Raw genomic sequence first — 19,468 nt, 5'->3', positions numbered from 1 at the left:
TAATATTGAACCATTCAAATATGTTACTTCATTTGTATAAATAGTTTTGTACATGTAGGTGCTAGAAAGCATCCCCTCCTTTAAGAACAAGATATTGTTGTGCCCTTTCAGACAATATTATATCACCTGCAAAGAAATACTGAACCAGCCCACAGCAATTGACTGAACAAGATTGATATATTTAATAATTGAACAATTGATCTAAGCTCTACAAAACACTGCATTTTATTAAGGATAACTACCCCAACAACCCCAGCATCTAGTTATACAGGGTGCCTTGATTTGAGGGGCATCCTGTACATTCTTTCAGGGAGAATAGAGCTGGTGAGGCATGACCCCAGTTGCTGGATGTCAAGGGGGTCATCAACAAGCACTCTGTTTGGGACAGAATATTTAGGTACAAGGTTAGGACATGACTATGGCTGCATTTTCTCACAGCAGTTTATCTTATGGAACAAAGTACAGACCCTAGAGAGTCTAGAAAAATGTTTTGTAGACCCAGTAAAATTAATATTTTGTCACAAAGGAACCGGGGATAAGAACTGTCTTACAGTACACAACTCGCAGAATTTCACTTAAAAGGGTTGTCCACTCATTTACTATTGACATCTGATCGCAGCAGACTGAAACCTAATACCACCATGATCAGTTGTCTCAGAGAAGTTCTGTCACCAGAAGTCAGCACCAGAATGTCACAGCTCCATCCATTGTGTAGTGAACAGAGCTGGTTACTCCAATGCTGTTTCCTCTGAAGTGAATGGGAGTAGGGCTGTAGTTACAAGCACCATCCACTGCAAAAGGGACGGAATTGAGTATGTCAAGAACGGACTTCTGGCACTGGAACCATTCAGAGGAAGCTGATCATCAGGGATGCATGGTGTCAAACCTCTCCAATCAGACATTCATGGCTTTTCTTGAACATAAACAAAAATGAAACAACATGATCATCACCTTATGGGAAAAACAGTCCATGACAGAGGGAAAGCCGATGGACAACGGTAATTAGACGTCCAAAATACAAATTGCTCTAGCACTTCTTAGATACAAATATATTTTAATTGTTGTCCATAACAACACAGTGATGCTACCCAGTTGTCAGGCATATTTTTGGAAACAAACTTTCCTATGAATGATTGTTCACGATAATCTGCCCGTATACTTTAACCCTGGCATTTTGGCTTTCCGTTTGTGAGATCCGTTCAGGGCTCTCAGAAGCGGTCCAGAACGGATCAGTTTTGCCCTAATACATTCTGAATGGAAAAGGATTCGCTCAGAATGCATCAGTTTGCCTCCGTTTGCCTCCGTTCCGTCTCCATTCCGCTTTGGAGGGGAACACCAAAATGCTGCTTGCAGCGTTTTGGTGCCCGTCTGACAAAACTGAACCAAATTAATCAATTCTGACACACAATGTAAGTCAATGGGGACAGATCCGTTTTCAATGACACAATCTGGCACAATAGAAAACGGATCCGTCTTGGCTTTGTTAAAGATAATACAAACTGATCCGTTCTGAATGGAAGCAGACGGTTGTATTATCTGAACGGATCCATCTGTGCAGATGCATGATGGATCTGCACCAAACGCAAGCGTGAAAGTAGCCTAAAGCAAAACGCTCATTTATCAGGTGAAATGATCAGTGGGGCAGACAACTCAGTCATCATTTCAGGGCAGCAGATCATGCTGTCTAAACATCATTCTCCTGCCCAGAAACAATGGGGAGATTTATCAAACTGGTGTAAAGTAGAATTGGCTTAGTTGCCCATACCAATCAATCAGATTCCACCATTAATTTTCCAAAGAAACTGTAAAAAATGCAAGGTGCTATGGGCAACCAAGCCAGTTCTACGTTACACCAGTTTGATAAATCTCCCCCAATTAATTTGTATGATGACAAGCAATAGCAGCAGCAATCGCTCATCCTCATACAGTGGAGGTGATTGTTGCATATGAAGCAGGCAATTGTCAGAGAGGAACGCTTTCTTCGACAATTGTCTGCTCATCGGCACAGTGTAAATGCTCCTCAAGATGTAGTTCACAAGTATAAGCAGGGTCTTGATCAGGCTGTTGTTACTGTATTTTTAAAAAAACTAATAAATAATATTTGATTTTAAGAAGCACCAGAGCACTTTGTAATTTGGATACACTGAAGACAGGCTGTCACCAGTAAATAAGTGGACAACCCCTTTAAAGTGAACCCTGCGTTGCATGGCGGAGCAGTAAACATTTTATTTATCCTTCAAAGTCATCATCTGACAATGCTACTCATCTAGAGTAAAGTTTCATTTCCCCTGCTGTGCTGCAAATATGTGTTTCACAGCACCTAGAGTATTGAGAACAATGGGCAACAACTCAGTTCAGTGGCTGTCCTCCAGAGCAGAGTAGCACACTTGGCTCTCAGTTCTAGATTTCTAAAGTGCTCCAGAATCACATGCTTTATTAGGGAATATTAAAATACTGTAGGTACCAATGAAAGTGGATGCCAAAATTGGTCAACCTGTACATTTACATTTTCTCTCCACATTTAGGTTAGTTCTCATACACTGGAGATACTTTTTGCAAACAGATTTCTCAACTATTATCATTTTCACATGCAAACAAATGATCATTAAAGAGGACTTGCCATCTCTCATGACATGTCTATTTCGGTAAACCCATGATAATATCACGGAACCTAGAACTAAGCATTTTGTCATTCCTCTGGAAGTCCTTCTGAAAACGTATGGATAATCTGACAATTGGGTGTTCACCATTTCAGGAGAGTATGCTCCTATACAATCTGATACTATCAGCAGCACTGATTGGACAGTGTCATGCCATGTCACAAGAGATGCAGATCATCTTCAACTCATTTATGGAATTTGTCTTAGGTGAGAATATTTAATAGTTTCCATCCTTATTTTGCAGGTACCCTTTGAGAGAAGCTACATCTTAGCAGGAACATTTTTGGAAGAGAGCAAAAGGTTAATCAGCATCCTATAATGTACATAATCTTTTTTAACAAGTGTATTTTATCAAAACTTTATGATGCAGGGATTAGAACATATATCATTTGGTTCCAAACTTTCTTTCACTGATAGAGAGATTTGTAACACCTCTTTACCAGAAATTGGCAGCTACATGGCATAAAATGGCTCCTACCTCCGTCCTAAAACTTACATCCTATCACACAGATTACACACTCACTCTCACAAGCTCACTTAGAAGACCTTAGCCTTGGGACCACCTACACAGGGGTGGTTTTCCTGTTTAGAGTGTTGGTATTTGAACCGTCCTTGCCCAGGGTGCCTGTGTTTGAGGCTGGTCCTGTGACGGTGACGGTGACCCCAGGTTCCTTGGGAAAGCAGTTGTGCAGCTGTAAAAAACTGTGATCTCCACGCTCTGTGTTATACAGACTGCTGACATTAGCCTTGGAGGTATCTCTTGACAAGGTGTACATGGAAATATCAGTAGATGGTATCCCTTTCACTCCAACTGGAGAAGTGTCCCGTGATTGAGAAGGTTCAGTGGATCGTGAACTTGATCTAGAGCGTCGGCGATATCGAAAACGATAGCTTGGTAAACGAAGAATGGCCGATGGGTTTTTGATCAGCTCAGTACGTGATTTACAGTGTGCTTCTCTGTTCTTTTCAATGTAAATATTAACCGCAAGCACCCCAATCATTTCAGCAATGATAAAAGAAAGTCCCCCAAAATAAAAGGACCAACCATATGAATAATGACTCTTCTTCTCATCATCTCTTTTAGTACCAGGATCTCCAGCATTTGCAGAAATGTAAACAATGACACCAATAATGTTGCTTAAACCTGCCAATAGAGTTGAAGGCAAGAAAGTTAGCACTTTATATATCTTAATGTGAAATTGACTAAGCATTTTTTATGATAATTTTGCAAATATTCAGCAGTGAACACCAACTACTTAGTATAAAATGTATTGCATTTATACCTTTGTTAAAATCTCTGGTCTTAAGATGCTCATGTTAAATTAGTCATCATTGTGATTGATATGAAAATACAGGAAAACACAAAGTGGAGCTCCACAGTATAGTATGTCTGCACTAAATCAACCAATTTAATTAAAGTAGGTTTTTTCCTAACCTTATCTCGTTGTGGTACGGAAATATAAATAAGTCCTTATGGAAAAGGGCAAAATCTGGCTCTCTGGTGCCACCTATTGGATAACTACCCTGTAAGTCAATATCTGGCTCTTTAAACGGGAAATCTCAGGTCATGTGCCGAATCCTGACATGTCACTGTACTGTGTCAGTGACGTGTATAGTAATGTGTCAGGATTTGGCATGAGACCACAGTCCTCTCCGGTACACAGCTAAAAACTGATTGGCTACAGTGGTCATGTACCATATCCAGTCATGTCACCACTGCAGTTTGTAAAAATAAATGCAAGTAGGACCAGACCAGCACCACAGAGAACAGCGCTAGAGAAAAAGGTATAACTTAGTTTTTTTTTTTTAAGCTGTTCTTTGTGAAATCTAAGACTTTGTATTATCCCAGATGCCCAAACCAGAATCTTTCCCATAAGGAAAAGACATCCATCTGTTTCAGGGGTTTTGCTCCATGCAGATCAGAGAACTGGTTTGGCTGGGTGAGAGGTCTTTGATGCGTTAATAATGCTGTCTTATTTGACAATTCATTATTTCAAGATCTTTTGAAAGGGCCAAGGTAGACATTAAATAGGTGGCACTAGGTGCCCCTCCTGGATCGGAGGTTGTTTACATTTCCTGGCATATATGACTCCCTACACTCACTTGGTAGTCTCATAGTTGTGGTATGCTAAAGCACAACCTTAGGACATGCACCAGAGTGCTAATACTGTAGTTCAGATGCGGTAGAATACTGACTTCTGCTCCTGATCCTGAAACAGGGTTGCCAGCAAAGATAACTGGTGTGCAGAAAAATCAATAGTTAAACTAGATTAAGCAATGCCACGTAAGGTCTTAGAGGCAGTGATGCAAATAGGTATATAGATACATTTGGAAATGTAAGCAAGCCTTATAATGTATGTATGTGTCTTATGCCTGCAAACAAATTCAGCAACAGCACATCTTTAACAGTGCCAACCACAGTACCTAGGTAATAGTGACAGCCAGAAAAGCCCCATAATAGTGACCTATGATTTTTCCCTCTGTAGTGTCACCCACCATGCTTCTATGTGGCACTGTCACCTTCTTTTAGGAAGCTTCTCAAGGCAGCCAATCAGTGGTTGCTCTTAGTAAGGGCTCATGCACACAACCATATGTGTTTTGCGGTCCGCAAAAAACGGATCCACAAAAAATACTGATGACGTCCGTGTGCATTCCATATTTTGCGGAAAGGAACAGCTGGCCCCTAATAGATCAGTACTATCCTTGTCCATAATGTGGACAATAATAGTACATGTTCTATTTTTTTGCGGAACAGAAATCCGGACATACGGAAATGGAATGCCCAAGGAATAACTTCCGTTCTTTTTGCGGACCCATTGAAATGAATGTTTCCGCATACGGTCCGCAAAATAAAAACAGAACAGACATGGAAATAAAATACATTTGTGTGCCTGAGCCCTAAGGCCCCTTTCACACGGGCGAGTTTTCCACGCGGGTGTAATGCGTGAGGTGAACGCATTGCACCCGTACTGAATCCGGACCCATTCACTTCAATGGGGCTGTGCACATGAGCGGTGATTTTCAAGCATCACTTGTGCATTGCGTGAAAATCGCAGCATGCTCTATATTGTGCGTTTTTCATGCAACTCAGGCCCCATAGAAGTGAATGGGGCTGCGTGAAAATCGCAAGCAAGTGCGTATGCGGTGCGATTTTCACGCACGGTTGCTAGTAGACGATCGGGATGGGGACCCGATATTTATTATTTTCCCTTATAACATGGTTCTAAGGGAAAATAATAGCATTCTTAATAAAGAATGCTTAGTAAAACAGGGATGGAGGGGATGGACCATGCGATGAGCGCAGTGACGTCACCACAGGTCCTTTTCCTCAAAGAAGAAGAAAAATGAGAAGCTGGGCTGCGCGAACAAGTAGATTAAGGTGAGTTTAATTTATTTATATTTTTTTAACCCCTCCATCACTATTTTACTAAGCATTCTGTATGAAGAATGCTATTATTTTCCCTTATAACCATGTTATAAGGGAAAATAATAAAATCTACAGAACACCTAACCCAAACCTGAACTTCTGTGAAGAAGTCCGGGTTCGGGTCTGGGTACCAAACATGCCGATTTTTCTCACACGCGTGCAAAACGCATTTAAATGCTTTGCACTCGCGTGGAAAAATCACGCTTCTTCCTGCAACGCACCCGTGTGAACCCAACCTAAGTGTGACTTTCTGTTTTCTCTGATTAAGCAGACCGTCAGTGTACAAATGCCAAAGAGCCCCCAGTTGTTTAATGGTCAACCATACAGGTGAAACTAAAAAAATACGAATATTGTGCTTAAGTTCATTTATTTCAGTAAAAGCGAGATATTTCAAGCATTTACTTGTTATAATTTGGATGATTATGGCTCCAAATTCACAATCTGAATATTGTGAAAAGGTTCAATATTCTAGGCTCAAAGTGTCACACTCTAGTCAGCTAATTCATCCATAAGACCTGCAAAGGGTTTCTGGGCCCTTAAATTGTCTCTCAGTCTGATTCAGTAGGAATCACAATCATGGGAAAGACTGCTGACCTGACAGTTGTGCAGAAAACCATATTAAAACCCTCCATAAGGAGGGAAAGCCTCAAAAGGTAATTGCAAAAGAAGTTGGATGTTCCCAAAGTGCTGTATTAAAGCACATTAATAGAAAGTTATGTGGAAGGCACAAGTATGGAAGAAAAAGGTGCACAAGCAGCAGGGATGCCTGCAGCCTGGAAAAGATTGTCAGGAAAAGGCCATTCAAAAGTGTTGGGGACTTTCACAAAGAGTGGACTGAGGCTGGAGTTAGAGCATCAAGAGCCACCACACACACAGACGGATTCTGGACATGGGCTTCAAATGTCGTATTCCTCTTGTCAAGGCTCTCCTGAACAACAAACAATGTCAGAAGCGTCTTACTTAGGCTAAAGAAAAAAAGGAATGGTCTGTTGCTCAGTGGTCCAAAGTCCTCTTTTCTGATGAGAGCAACTTTTACATCTCATTTGGAAACAAAGGATCCAGAGTCTCGAGGAGGAATGGAGAGGCACACAATGCAAGATGCTTGAAGTCCAGTGTGAAATTTCCATTGCCAAGAGAAAGATGAGAGACATGAGACCGAACAATGCAGAATTGCTGAAGCCTGCTATTGAAGCATCCAGGTCTTCCAAAACACCTCAGCAGTGCGTTCCATAGGCTGATAACATCCATGCCATGCCGCATTGAGGCAATAATTGATGCAAAAGGGGCCCAAACCAAGTAATGAGACCATATGCATGATTATACTTTTCAGAGGTCCTACATTTTTCTATTTAACATCCTTTTTTTATTGATCTCATGTAATATTCTAATTTTCTGAGATTGTGAATTTGGGGTTTTCATAAGCTGTAAGCCATAATCATTCAAGTTATAACAAATAAAGGCTTGAAATATCTCGCTTTGCATGTAATGAGTCTATCTCATATGTTAGTTTCACTTTTTAAGTTGCATTACTGAAATAAATTAACTTTTGCACGATATTCAAATTTTTCGAGTTTGACCTGTACATATGCATTTAGAAAGCACATAGGGGGAGATTTATTAACACCCAGTGGCTCTGCTTTAGGGTCAACCATACATATGCATCTAGAAAACACACAAGGGAAGATTTATTAATGCCCAGTGGCATACCCATGTGTGCTGCCGGATGCAGCACATAATTTATATTGAAGTGTACATTTTGGCATAAATTAGACGCAGCATCCTGCAATCTGTGTGTCTGAACTGGCTGGTGTAAAATGCAGTGTTCTTCTACGTCATAAAACTGATGTATAAAATGATAAGTGGCGGGGTGACAGATCCCACCCTCGCAATGCTCCCCTTTTGGGAAAGTGGCAAGGCCAGCACATTTTGTGCAAGTGGCTTTTGAAAAGGTTGCAAACAAGCAGTTTGTGACTTTTTATTTCCACAAATGTTGTGTATCCTAATGATAAATCTGGCCCATAATACATAACATAATATTTTATATGCAGTTCAGAATAAATCTGACCTTTATTTGAGTCACAATAATTTACATCTGTGTAACGGTAAATGGAAAGCAAGATGCAGTGGAGGAAGACCAACCTCACAAATTTACAAAGGGTACTGTGTTGCCTTCTGACAAAGTATCCATCATTTTGACTGGAAAAATAATGCAGCATACTGTGCTATTTTTTTCCATCAAAATTGACAGAATATGTGATGGAATAAACAAAAAGAATTACCGCTTACAAGGCTGCACCTCTTGGTATAAAAATATAATTTATTAGAAAACACAAAACCCACGGAATAAAATCATTGTATACAATTACACAACTGTGTGTGGATTAAACACGAGTCCAACACACAAACCTACAGCCACCAGTTTCTAAATGGAAACATATGAACACCGCCAGAATGATAATACGTTACGTAAATCAATGTAGCGGGGTGCAGACGTAGCGAAGTGTGGCTTGACTTAGGGGGAAGTTAGAAGGCAGGAATGGGTTAAAAGGCTTAGGGCAAGGTTAGAGGTCTGATTGGTTGTGGTGGGTGAGTAGTGTGGGGGTGTGTCTGGTCAGTGCAGTTAGTACCTGAGAATTGTGGTACAGCATGGTGTCCCCGGAGCACTTAATGGCGGCGGTTAGGGTGGCAGCTGAACAGCACGGGATGAAATGGTTGCAGCGGACCTTCCAGGTAGCAGTGGGCGACCCTTCAGTGTCCCATCTAGTCCCTCATGGCAGGATACGCACTAGGAGGTCCATCCCTCATGAGCGCTTGAGCCCTGAATCACCCCAGCAGGGACCCTCCACTGCGGTCGTCCGGGTCTGGCGTGTCCTCAGCGTGCCACCGCAGTGGAAGGAATCTCGCAGCACGCGCCGAAGTTATATTCCCGTCCCACTTCCCCTTGTCGTAGGGGGAGGGGGGAAAGGAGTATGGCTTCCTCTCTGCAGGATGCCTGCTGCAGGGAGCAAGCCAGTAGTATCCTTTAGCCAGTGGAGGAAGAAGCAGGCTGGGAGCCAGGAGAGATACGCGCCTCTCTAGTGGCCAGAGGGGGCACTGCAAGCGGGGATAGTGCCGGGAATTTTGAATCAGTGCTGCGGCCTCTAATTGGAGGTTCGCAGCCTTGCACTGAGAGTGTGATGGGGGGGGGGGGGGGCTGTGGACCAGGTTAATTTACCTAGTTTGGTAAGGGTGTCGACTGCGCCGGTTGTTGAAGTGGCAGGAGCATTGGTCGCGGGGGGTTATGGCTAGTGGCGACGGAAAAGACTGAGAGGCCTGCAACGTCTGTCATGTTTTTGGGGATAGTGATAGATAGTGTGGCCATGGAATGTAGACTGCCGGAGGATAAGGTGGCAGATTTGCGTTCGGAGGTGTTTTTTTTTGCGAAAGACTAAGAAGGTGCAGCTCCAAGGGTAAAATTTAGCTTGTCGCATTTTGCCGATGGGACATGTTTTTTGTTGTTCCCCAGCCATGGCTACAGCGGGGGTGATTGCCCCATTATATTTTTTGCAATTGTCGGCAGAAGTGCGGGCAGGATTGGAAATTTGGGATTGGTTTTTACAGAAATTTAATGGTCGATCGGTGTGGATGGATGCGCCCATTTCTAATGTCGATTTGGAGCTGTATACGGATGCTTCGGGTTCCTGTGGTTACGGCGTTTTTTGTCAGGGACAGTGGAGAGCAGGCCCTTTTCTTAGTAATTTGATTGGAATGGTTTCCGATTGTTTTGGCAACGGAATTGTGGGGGGATTGGTTGCGGAATAAACGTGTGTGTTTTCATAGCGATAATTTGAGTGTAGTTCACGCGATCAATGGGCAGTCGTCGAGTTCTCAGCTGGTGGTGCGATTGCTCTGTCATTTGGTTCTCCAGGGTTTGAGGTTGAATGCATGTTTTGTGGTGGTGCACGTGCCAGGTGTGGATAACTCAGTTGATGATTCTCTCTCAGTGGGACCGTTTTTCGCGAATTGGTGCTGGGAGCGAACGTACAGGGGCTTTCTTGTCTTCAGTAGCACAAAGAATTAAATGTTACCATGTTTTTATTGAACACACCATGTAAACATTCACAGTGCAGGTGGAAAAAGTATGTTAACCCCTAGATCCCTCAATGACATCTCCAAGAGCTAATTGGAGTGAGGTGTCAGCCAACTGGAGTCCAATCAATGAGATAAGATTGGAGGTGTTAGTTACAGCTGCCCTGCCCTATAAAAAAAAACACACACCAGTTCTGGGTTTGCTTTTTACGAGAAGCATTGCCTGATGTGAATGATGCCTTGCACAAAAGAGCTCACAGAATACCTACGATTAAGAATTGTTGACTTGCATAAAGCTGGAAAGGGTTATAAAAGTATCTCCAAAGCCTTGCTGTACATTAGTCCATGGTAAGACAAATTGTCTATAAATGGAGAAAGTTCAGCACTGCTGCTACTCTCCCTAGGAGTGGCCGTCCTGTAAATATGACTGCAAGAGCACAGCGCAGACTGCTCAATGAGGTGAAGAAGAATCCTAGAGTGTCAGCTAAAGACTTACAAAAGTCTCTGGCATATGCTAACATCCCTTTTAGCAAATCTACGATACGCTAAACACTAAACAAGAATGGATTTAATGGTAGGATACCACAGAGGAAGCCACTTCTGTCCCAAAAAAAACATTGCTGCATGTTTACAGTTTGCACAAGAGCACCTGGATGTTCCACAGCAGTACTGGCAAAATATTCTCTGGACAGGTTAAACCAAAGTTGAGTTGTTTAGAAGAAACACACAGCACTATGTGTGGAGAAAAAGAGGCACAGCACACCAACATCAAAACCTCATCCCAACTGTGAAGTATGGTGGTGGGGGCATCATGGTTTGGGGCTGCTTTACTGCGTCAGGGCCTGGACGGATTGCTATCACTAAAGGAAAAATTAATCCCCAAGTTTATCAAGACATTTTGGAGGAGAACTTAAGGCCATCTGTCCACCAGCTGAAGCTCAACAGAAGATGGGTGTTGCAACAGGACAACGACCCAAAGCATAGAAGTAAACAGAATGCAACAGAATGGCTTAAACAGAAGAAAATATGCCTTTTGGAGTGGCCCTGACCTCAACCTGATTGAGCAGCTGTGGCATAACCTCAAGAAAGCGATTCACACCAGACATCCCAAGAATATTGCTGAAACTGAAGCAGTTCTGTAAAGAGGCATGGTCAAGAATTACTCCTGACCATTGTGCACGTCTGATCTGCAACTACAGGAAATGTTTGGTTGAAGCTATTGCTGCCAAAGGAGGTTCAACCAGTTATTAAATCCAAGGGTTCACATACTTTTTCCACCTGCACTGTGAATGTTTACATGGTGTGTTCAATAAAAACATGGTAACATTTAATTATTTGTGTGTTATTAGTTTAAGCAGACTGTGATTGTCTATTGTTGTGACTTAGATGAAGATCAGGTCAAATTTTATGACCAATTTGTGCAGAAATCCATATAATTCCAAAGGGTTCACATACTTTTTCTTGCAACTGTACATTGAGATTTTGCTTGTTTAAATGTACTTACCTGCAGCAACAAACAGAATCCCAGCCCCCAAAATGATGTTGCGCTTAGATTTGTAAACACGACTGGCAGCAACACAAAGGCCCCCTAGTAATAGGAGCATGGCACTGAGGATAGGGAAGATACTCGAGGCACGAACCACACCTGACAAAAAAAAAATAATAGACACATTTTCATTATAAAATTAAAAAAAGACTTTCCTCCTTTCACTATTAAAATTTTCTTTTAGTTGTGCACATACAACTAATGCAATATAAATGAAATGTGTTAGAAGGACACATTGCTCATCTCCTGACCATAGATCCCTTGATAAAGGTCATCTTAGAAGGAAACGTTGAGACATAACGAATGGCCTAGTGATTATTGAGACTTTCTGGATATGAATTGTACTGTATCAACCTGAAATTTTCTTGATTAAAAGCATCTATAAAACATTTGGGTTGCCATAGAATTTTCTATACATTACTACTGGAGGTGCATGGGGGACATTATTGGCGGGGCAACCAAAAGCATTACTGGGAGCATTACTGGGGCACACCGGGGTATTTTTATTTATTTTTATATGGTAAATAAAGTCCTTTATTTGAGAGAAGGACATATCACAGGAAAATAGAAATTACAGTAAGAAAGCAATCACGATTAGAAAACAATTTCATAATTAATCAAAACATAAATTATACTTTTCTCCCCATACTCACCCCAATCACCCAAACCACCCACCCCCACGATGAATCTCATTCTCTTTCTAAAATAATAAACTCAACATCACAAAGAAAAAAAAACAACAACAAATAGGCGAAGAGTGAGAGGAAAAAGAAGGGCAGAGGATCAGAAACAAAAACCCACCACTTCCATTCTCCCTATGTCCTAGAGTCCCTAGACCATTTTTCTTTAGAATTCCTCTGGGTATACAAAATGTTCTCATATCTCTTAACCTTAAGATGTATCTAGTCAATAAGTTTTGGAGTGTTTTGAGAAAACCAGACTCGGATAATTAAAAGTCTGGCTAAGAACATAATTTTGATCAAAAAGATCTTTTGGTGCTTATGGCAGATTATATTGGAGAAATCATTCAATATCCAACACTCCGGGTTAAACGGGAGTTTACTATCTTTAGTTTTTGAGTAATACAATTACAGATTACAGGAACATTATTGGGGGAACATGGGGTATTTTAATACTGGAGAACTATAGCTGGATTTTTTGTATAGGAACATTAATCCTGGGGGCACTATAGAGGACAATATTTATTCTGGGGCACTATAATGAAATTATTACTGGGGGTAAACTAGGGGATATTATTGCTGAAGGCAAAGTAGGAGCTCTTCTACTATAGCGGCATATTAGATTATTTCTGGGGACACTATACAGGCATATAAAGTTAAAAAAGAACCCTACTTAATACAATCATCCCAAAAAATTTAAATAAACTAAGGCTCTCAGAATATGGAAACACTAAAACCTTTTTTGTCACCTTATATCACAAAAAGTGTAATACCAAGCGATCAAAAAATCATATGCACCCTAAAATAGTACCAATCAAACCGTCATCTCATCCCGAAAAAATGAGCCCCTACATAAGACAGTCGCCCAAAAAATAAAAATAAACTATTGCTTTCAGCATTTTTTTTTTAAAGATTCTTTATTGTGTAAAACTGAAACAAATAACCCAAAAAGTAGTCATATTTGGTTTTGTCATATTTGGTTTTGTTACCTTGCCTCACAAAAAGTTTAATATAGAGCAACCAAAACCATATGTACCCTAAAATAGTACCAATAAAACTGCTACCTTATCCTGTAGTTTCCAAAATGGGGTCACTTTTTGGGAGTTTCTACTCTAGGGGTGCATCAGGGGGTCTTCAAATGTGACATGTCAACTTAAAATTATCCCAGTGAAATCTGCCCTCCAAAAACCATATGGCTTTCCTTTCCTTCTGCTCCCTGCCTTGTGCCCGTACAGCAGTTTACAATCACAAATGGGGTGTTTTTGTAAACTACAGAATCAGGGTAATAAATAATGGGGGAGATTTATCAAACTGGTGTAAAGCAGAACTGGCTTAGTTTCCCATAGCAACCAATCAGATTCCACCTTTCATTTTCCAAAGGAGCTGTGAAAAATGAAAGGTGGAAACTGATTGGTTGCTATGGGAAACTGAGACAGTTCTACTTTACACCAGTTTGATAAATCTCCCCCAGTGAGTTTTGTTTGGCTGTTAACCCTTGCTATGTTACTGGAAAAAAATGGATTAAAATGGAAACTCTGCCAAAAAAGTGAAATTCAGAAATTTCATCTACATTTTCCTTTAATTCTTGTGGAACACCTAAGGCCTCTTTCACACGGGCGTTGCGGGGGACGTGCGAGAAAAGATGTGGGTGCGTTGCGGGAAAATGCACGATTTTTCCCTGCGAGTGCAAAGCGTTTTAATGCGTTTTGCACGCACGTGAGAAAAATCGGCATGTTTGGTACCCAGACCCGAACCCGGACTTCTTCACAGAAGAAGGAGACAGGTTATAAGGGAAAATAATAGCGTTTTTAAAACAGAATGCTAAGTGAATTAGGGATGGAGGGGTCTCAAAATATTTAAAAAAAAACTCACCTCATCCACTTGTTCGCGCAGCACGGCTTGTCTTCTATCTTCTTCTTTGATGACCTGGGAGGAAAAGGACCTTTGGTGACGTCACTGTGCTCATCACATGGTCCATAACATGGCCCAGCAAATGGTCCATCACTATGGTGATGGACCATGTGATGAGCGCAGTGACGTCACAAAAGGTCCCATTCTGTATTAAGAATGCTATTATTTTCCCTTATAACCATGTTATGAGAGAAAATAATGAAGATCGGGTCCCCATCCCGATCGTCTCCTAGCAACCATGCGTGAAAATCGCACCGCATCCGCACTTGCTTGCGGATGTTTGCGATTTTTATGCAGCCCCATTCTCTTCTATGGGGCCTGTGTTGCGTGAAAAACGCATAATATAGAGCTTGCTGCGATTTTAACACAACACACAAGTGATGCGTGAAAATCACCGCTCATGTGGACAGCGCCAAGCAAGTGTGGATGCGGTGCGATTTTCAGGCATGGTTGCTAGGAGACAATTGGGATGGGGACCCGATCATTGTTATTTTCCCTTATAACATGGTTATAAGGGAAAATAATAGCATTCTTAATACAGAATGCTTAGTAAAATAGGGATGGAGGGGTTAAAAAAAATACAAAATAATTTAACTCACCTCATCCATTTGTTCGTGAAGCCCGGCTTCTCTTCTGTCTTCTTCTTTGATGCCCAGGAGGAAAAGGACCTGTGGTGACGTCACTGCGCTCATCACATGGTCCATCACATGATCCATCACCATAGATATTTTTTTAGCCCCTCCATCCCTATTTTACTAAGCATTCTGTATTAAGAATGCTATTATTTTCCCTTATAACCATGTTATAAGCGAAAATAATAAAATCTACACAACACCTAACCCAAACTCGTCCAGGTTCGGGTTTGGGTACCAAACATGCCTATTTTTCTCACGCGCGTGCAAAATGCATTAAAATGCTTTGCACTCACGCAGAAAAATCGTGCATTTTCCCGCGACGCACCCGCATCTAATCCGGCCCTCACACGTGACGCCCGTATGAAAGAGGCTTAAGTCTTCTAATGTCCCCAAAAAATAAAATGGTATTCACAAAATGATCCAAACACAAAGTAGACATATGGGAAATGCAAAGTAATAACTATTATATGAGGTATTACTATCTGTTTTAAAAGCAGAGAAAAAGAAATTTGGAAAGTTGCTAATTTTTCCAATTTGTTTGTAAATTTGTTTTTGTTTTTTAAATAAATATGAAAAATATTGACTGAAATTTAACATTATCATGAAGTGCAATGTGTCATGAGAAAACAACCTCAGAATGGCCTGGATAAGTAAAAGCGTTCCAAAGTTATTACCACATAAAGTGACACAGTTCAAATTTCCAAAGAAACTGCCTGGTCTTTAAGGTGAAAAATGGCAGGGTCCTGAAAGGGTTAAAGGGAATCTGACAGCTCCAAAACACATCCTAAAGCCTCTTTCACGTTTTTTCTGTTTACGGGCCTTTTTTTGCAATTGCGGACAAGAATAGGCATTTTATATGGGGGTGTCGGCCGGGTTTATTGCAGATCTGCAATTTGCGGACCCGCAATGCACTACGGATGTGTGAATGGACCATTAGACCTCTTGCACATGACCGTATTGCTTTTCAGTAATTTGTGGTCCGCAAAAAATAGATCTACAAAAAATACGGATGACGTCCGTGTGCATTCCGTTTTTCCTTAACAGAACAGCTGGCCCCTGATAGAAAAGTACTATCCTTGTCCATTACGCAAAAACGAAACGGAAAAATGGAAGTATGGAAACGGAAGGCATACGGAGAACCTTACGTTTTTTGCGGATCCATTGAGATGAATGGTTCTGTTTACGGTCCATATACGTAAAATGGTGTATGGTGTCAACGCTGAGTTCGGGTATGTCATTTTTATCTTCATGCTCGCTTGCATTCTGACATTGTGCTCCGACAAACCAGCAGTAAAATGCATTGAGGACTCTCAAGAAAGGATCCTCTCAATGCGGTGTACTGCTGGTTAGTTAAAAATTATATAAAATCTGAATTTGCATCATTTACATCAATTCTAATTTTCCTAAAAGAAGCTAGACTATGACAGTCTGTTCAAGAACAGAATTTTGTAATTACATTTTTAGTGGATGAAGATTTTTTTTCTCCTAGTTTTAGGCCTCATGCACACGACCGTTGTGTGCATCCGTGGCCGTTGTGCCGTTTTCCGTTTTTTTTCGCGGACCTATTGACTTTCAATGGGTCCGTGGAAAAATCGGAAAATGCACCGTTTTGCAGCCGAGGCCGTGATCCGTGTATCCTGTCCGTCAAAAAAATATGACCTGTCCTATTTTTTTGACGGACAACGGTTCACGGACCCATTCAAGTCAATGGGTCCGTGAAAGAACACGGATGCACACAAGATTGGCATCCGTGTCCGTGATCCGTGGCCGTAGGTTGCTTTCATACAGACGGATCCGAAGATCCGTCTGCATAAAAGCTTTTTCTGATCTAAGTTTTCACTTCGTGAAAACTCATTTCCGACAGTATATTCTAACACAGAAGCGTTCCCATGGTGATGGGGACGCTTCTAGTTAGAATACACTGCAAACTTTGTACAAGACTGCCCCCTGCTGCCTGGCACCACCCGATCTCTTACAGGGGGATATGATAGCACAATTAACCCCTTCAGGTGCGGCACCTAAAGGGGTTAATTGTACTATCATATTCCCCTGTAAGAGATCAGGGCTGCCAGGCAGCAGGGGGCAGACCCCCCCCCCTCCCCAGTTTGAATATCGTTGGTGGCACAGTGTGCGCCCACCATCGCCCCCCCTTCCCTCCCTCTATTGTAATAAATCGTTGGTGGCACAGTGTGCGCCCACCATCGCCCCCCCCTTCCGCCCGCTATAGTTAAAAATCGTTGGTGGCACAGTGTGCGCCCACCATCGCCCCCCCTTCCTCCCTCTATAGTTAAAAATCGTTGGTGGCACAGTGTGCGCCCACCATCGCCCCCCCTTCCCTCCCTCTATTGTAATAAATCGTTGGTGGCACAGTGTGCGCCCACCATCGCCCCCCCTTCCCTCCCTCTATTGTAATAAATCGTTGGTGGCACAGTGTGCGCCCACCATCGCCCCCCCCTTCCTCCCTCTATAGTTAAAAATCGTTGGTGGCACAGTGTGCGCCCACCATCGCCCCCCCTTCCTCCCTCTATAGTTAAAAATTGTTGGTGGCACAGTGTGCGCCCACCATCGCCCCCCCCTTCCTCCCTCTATAGTTAAAAATCATTGGTGGCACAGTGTGCGCCCACCATCGCCCCCCCCTTCCTCCCTCTATAGTTAAAAATCGTTGGTGGCACAGTGTGCGCCCACCATCGGCCCCCCTCTCTCTATAGTAGTAACAACCATTGGTGGCAGTGTGCGGCCTCCCATTCCCCCCCCCCCCCAGTAGAAGATTCATACTTACCTGCTTGCTGCTGCGATGTCTGTGACCGGCCGGAAGCTCCTCCTACTGGTAAGTGACAGTTCTTTAGCAATGTGCCGCACAGACCTTTCACTTACCAGTAGGTGGAGCTCCCGGCCGGTCACAGACATCGCAGCAGCAAGCAGGTAAGTATGAATCTTCTACAATTGTACTATTGCTAAGTAACCATGGCAACCAGGGATGCAGTAGCTTCCTGGTTGCCATGGTTACCGATCGGAGCCCCAGCGATTAAACTGGGACTCCGATCGGAACTCCGCTGCCACCAATGATTGGGGGGGAATGGGAGGCCGCACACTGCCACCAATGGTTGTTACTACTATAGAGAGAGGGGGGGGGCCGATGGTGGGCGCACACTGTGCCACCAACGATTTTTAACTATAGAGGGAGGAAGGGGGGGGCGATGGTGGGCGCACACTGTGCCACCAACGATTTTTAACTATAGAGGGAGGAAGGGGGGGCGATGGTGGGCGCACACTGTGCCACCAACGATATTCAAACTGGGGAGGGGGGGGTCTGCCCCCTGCTGCCTGGCAGCCCTGATCTCTTACAGGGGGATATGATAGTACAAGTAACCCCTTCAGGTGCGGCACCTGAGGAGTTAATTGTGCTGATCACGGCCCCCTGTAAGAGATCGGGTGCTGCCAGGCAGCAGGGGGCAGTCATGTACACAGTTTTTCAGTGTATTCTAACCTGAAGCGTCCCCATCACCATGGGAACGCCTCTGTGTTAGAATATACTGTAGGAAATGAGTTTCACGATGTAGCTCATATCCGACAGTATATTCTAACGTAGAGGCGTTCCCATGGTGATGGGGACGCTTCAAGTTATGTTCGGGTGTACGGAGGCAAGCGGATCCGTCCAGACTTATAATGTAAGTCAATGGGGACGGATCCGTTTGAAGATGACACACTGTGGCTCAATTTTCAAACGGATCCGTCCCCCATTGACTTTCAATGTAAAGTCTGGACGGATCCGTCTGAGGCTATTTTCATACTTTAGAAATGTTTTAACAATATAATGCAGACGGATCCGCTCTGAACGGAGCCACCGTCTGCATTATGAACACAAGTGTGAAAGTAAAGGGACTCCTGACTTTACATTGAAAGTCAATGGGGACGGATCCATTTGCAATTGCACCATATTGTGTCAACGTCAAACGGATCCGTCCCCATTGACTTGCATTGTAATTCAGGACGGATCCGTTTGTCCGTGGATCCTCCAAAAATCAAGGAAGACCCACGGGCGAAAAAACGGTCACGGATCACGGACCCACGGACCCCGTTTTTGCGGACCGTGAAAAAAAACTGTCGTGTGCATGAGGCCTTACTTAGAGAAAATTACAGAACATAGCAGCACTCTCATGGCTCTCAATACAAAATCTATATATAAACTAATACATTTGATATGATAAATATGAGGTGCTTAGCAAATATATTTTAGAAAGGAAGAGCCAACTCAGCTATATGTATCACACTAATTAAAAGCACTTGTGGAATGGATGGGATAATGGGAGCTCATTGAGACTTGGAGGCGACCACACCTCCGTGTAGAACATATTTGGTGGTGTGGCCGCCTTCAAGTCTGAATGCACTTCTATCATCCCATCCAATCAAGTGCTTTTAATTAGTGTGATATTTATGGATGCCTGTGGCACACAGAGGGAACAACTGTAGCCACTCAGAATACGTGTGGGGTCCCACTGGCATAGAGATAGATGTTAAACATTAAACTGAGTAGATTTCCA

At 42.7% G+C, this 19,468-nt stretch overlaps 1 protein-coding gene across 2 annotated transcripts in view; it reads right to left on the bottom strand.

Annotated features, from left to right (window-relative positions):
• Nucleotides 1–3,223: 3,223 nt before the first annotated feature.
• CACNG8 (calcium voltage-gated channel auxiliary subunit gamma 8) overlaps nucleotides 3,224–19,468 on the bottom strand; it is a 49,884-nt gene continuing 33,639 nt past the window's right edge. Inside the window, exons 3-5 of one of the 2 annotated variants that reach the window (XM_044278080.1) lie at nucleotides 11,660–11,800; nucleotides 3,323–3,804; nucleotides 3,224–3,271 (exon numbers count right to left, since the gene is read on the bottom strand). In XM_044278080.1, the coding sequence (XP_044134015.1) occupies nucleotides 3,224–3,271; nucleotides 3,323–3,804; nucleotides 11,660–11,800 (671 nt within the window). Of the gene's footprint in view, nucleotides 3,805–11,659; nucleotides 11,801–19,468 lie in introns of both variants that reach the window. The other variant, XM_044278081.1, reaches the window with a different exon arrangement.

The sequence above is a fragment of the Bufo gargarizans genome, chromosome 2, assembly GCF_014858855.1.
Source record: "Bufo gargarizans isolate SCDJY-AF-19 chromosome 2, ASM1485885v1, whole genome shotgun sequence".
Taxonomy (NCBI): domain Eukaryota; kingdom Metazoa; phylum Chordata; class Amphibia; order Anura; family Bufonidae; genus Bufo; species Bufo gargarizans.
This window is presented reverse-complemented; position numbering and strand designations above follow the sequence as displayed.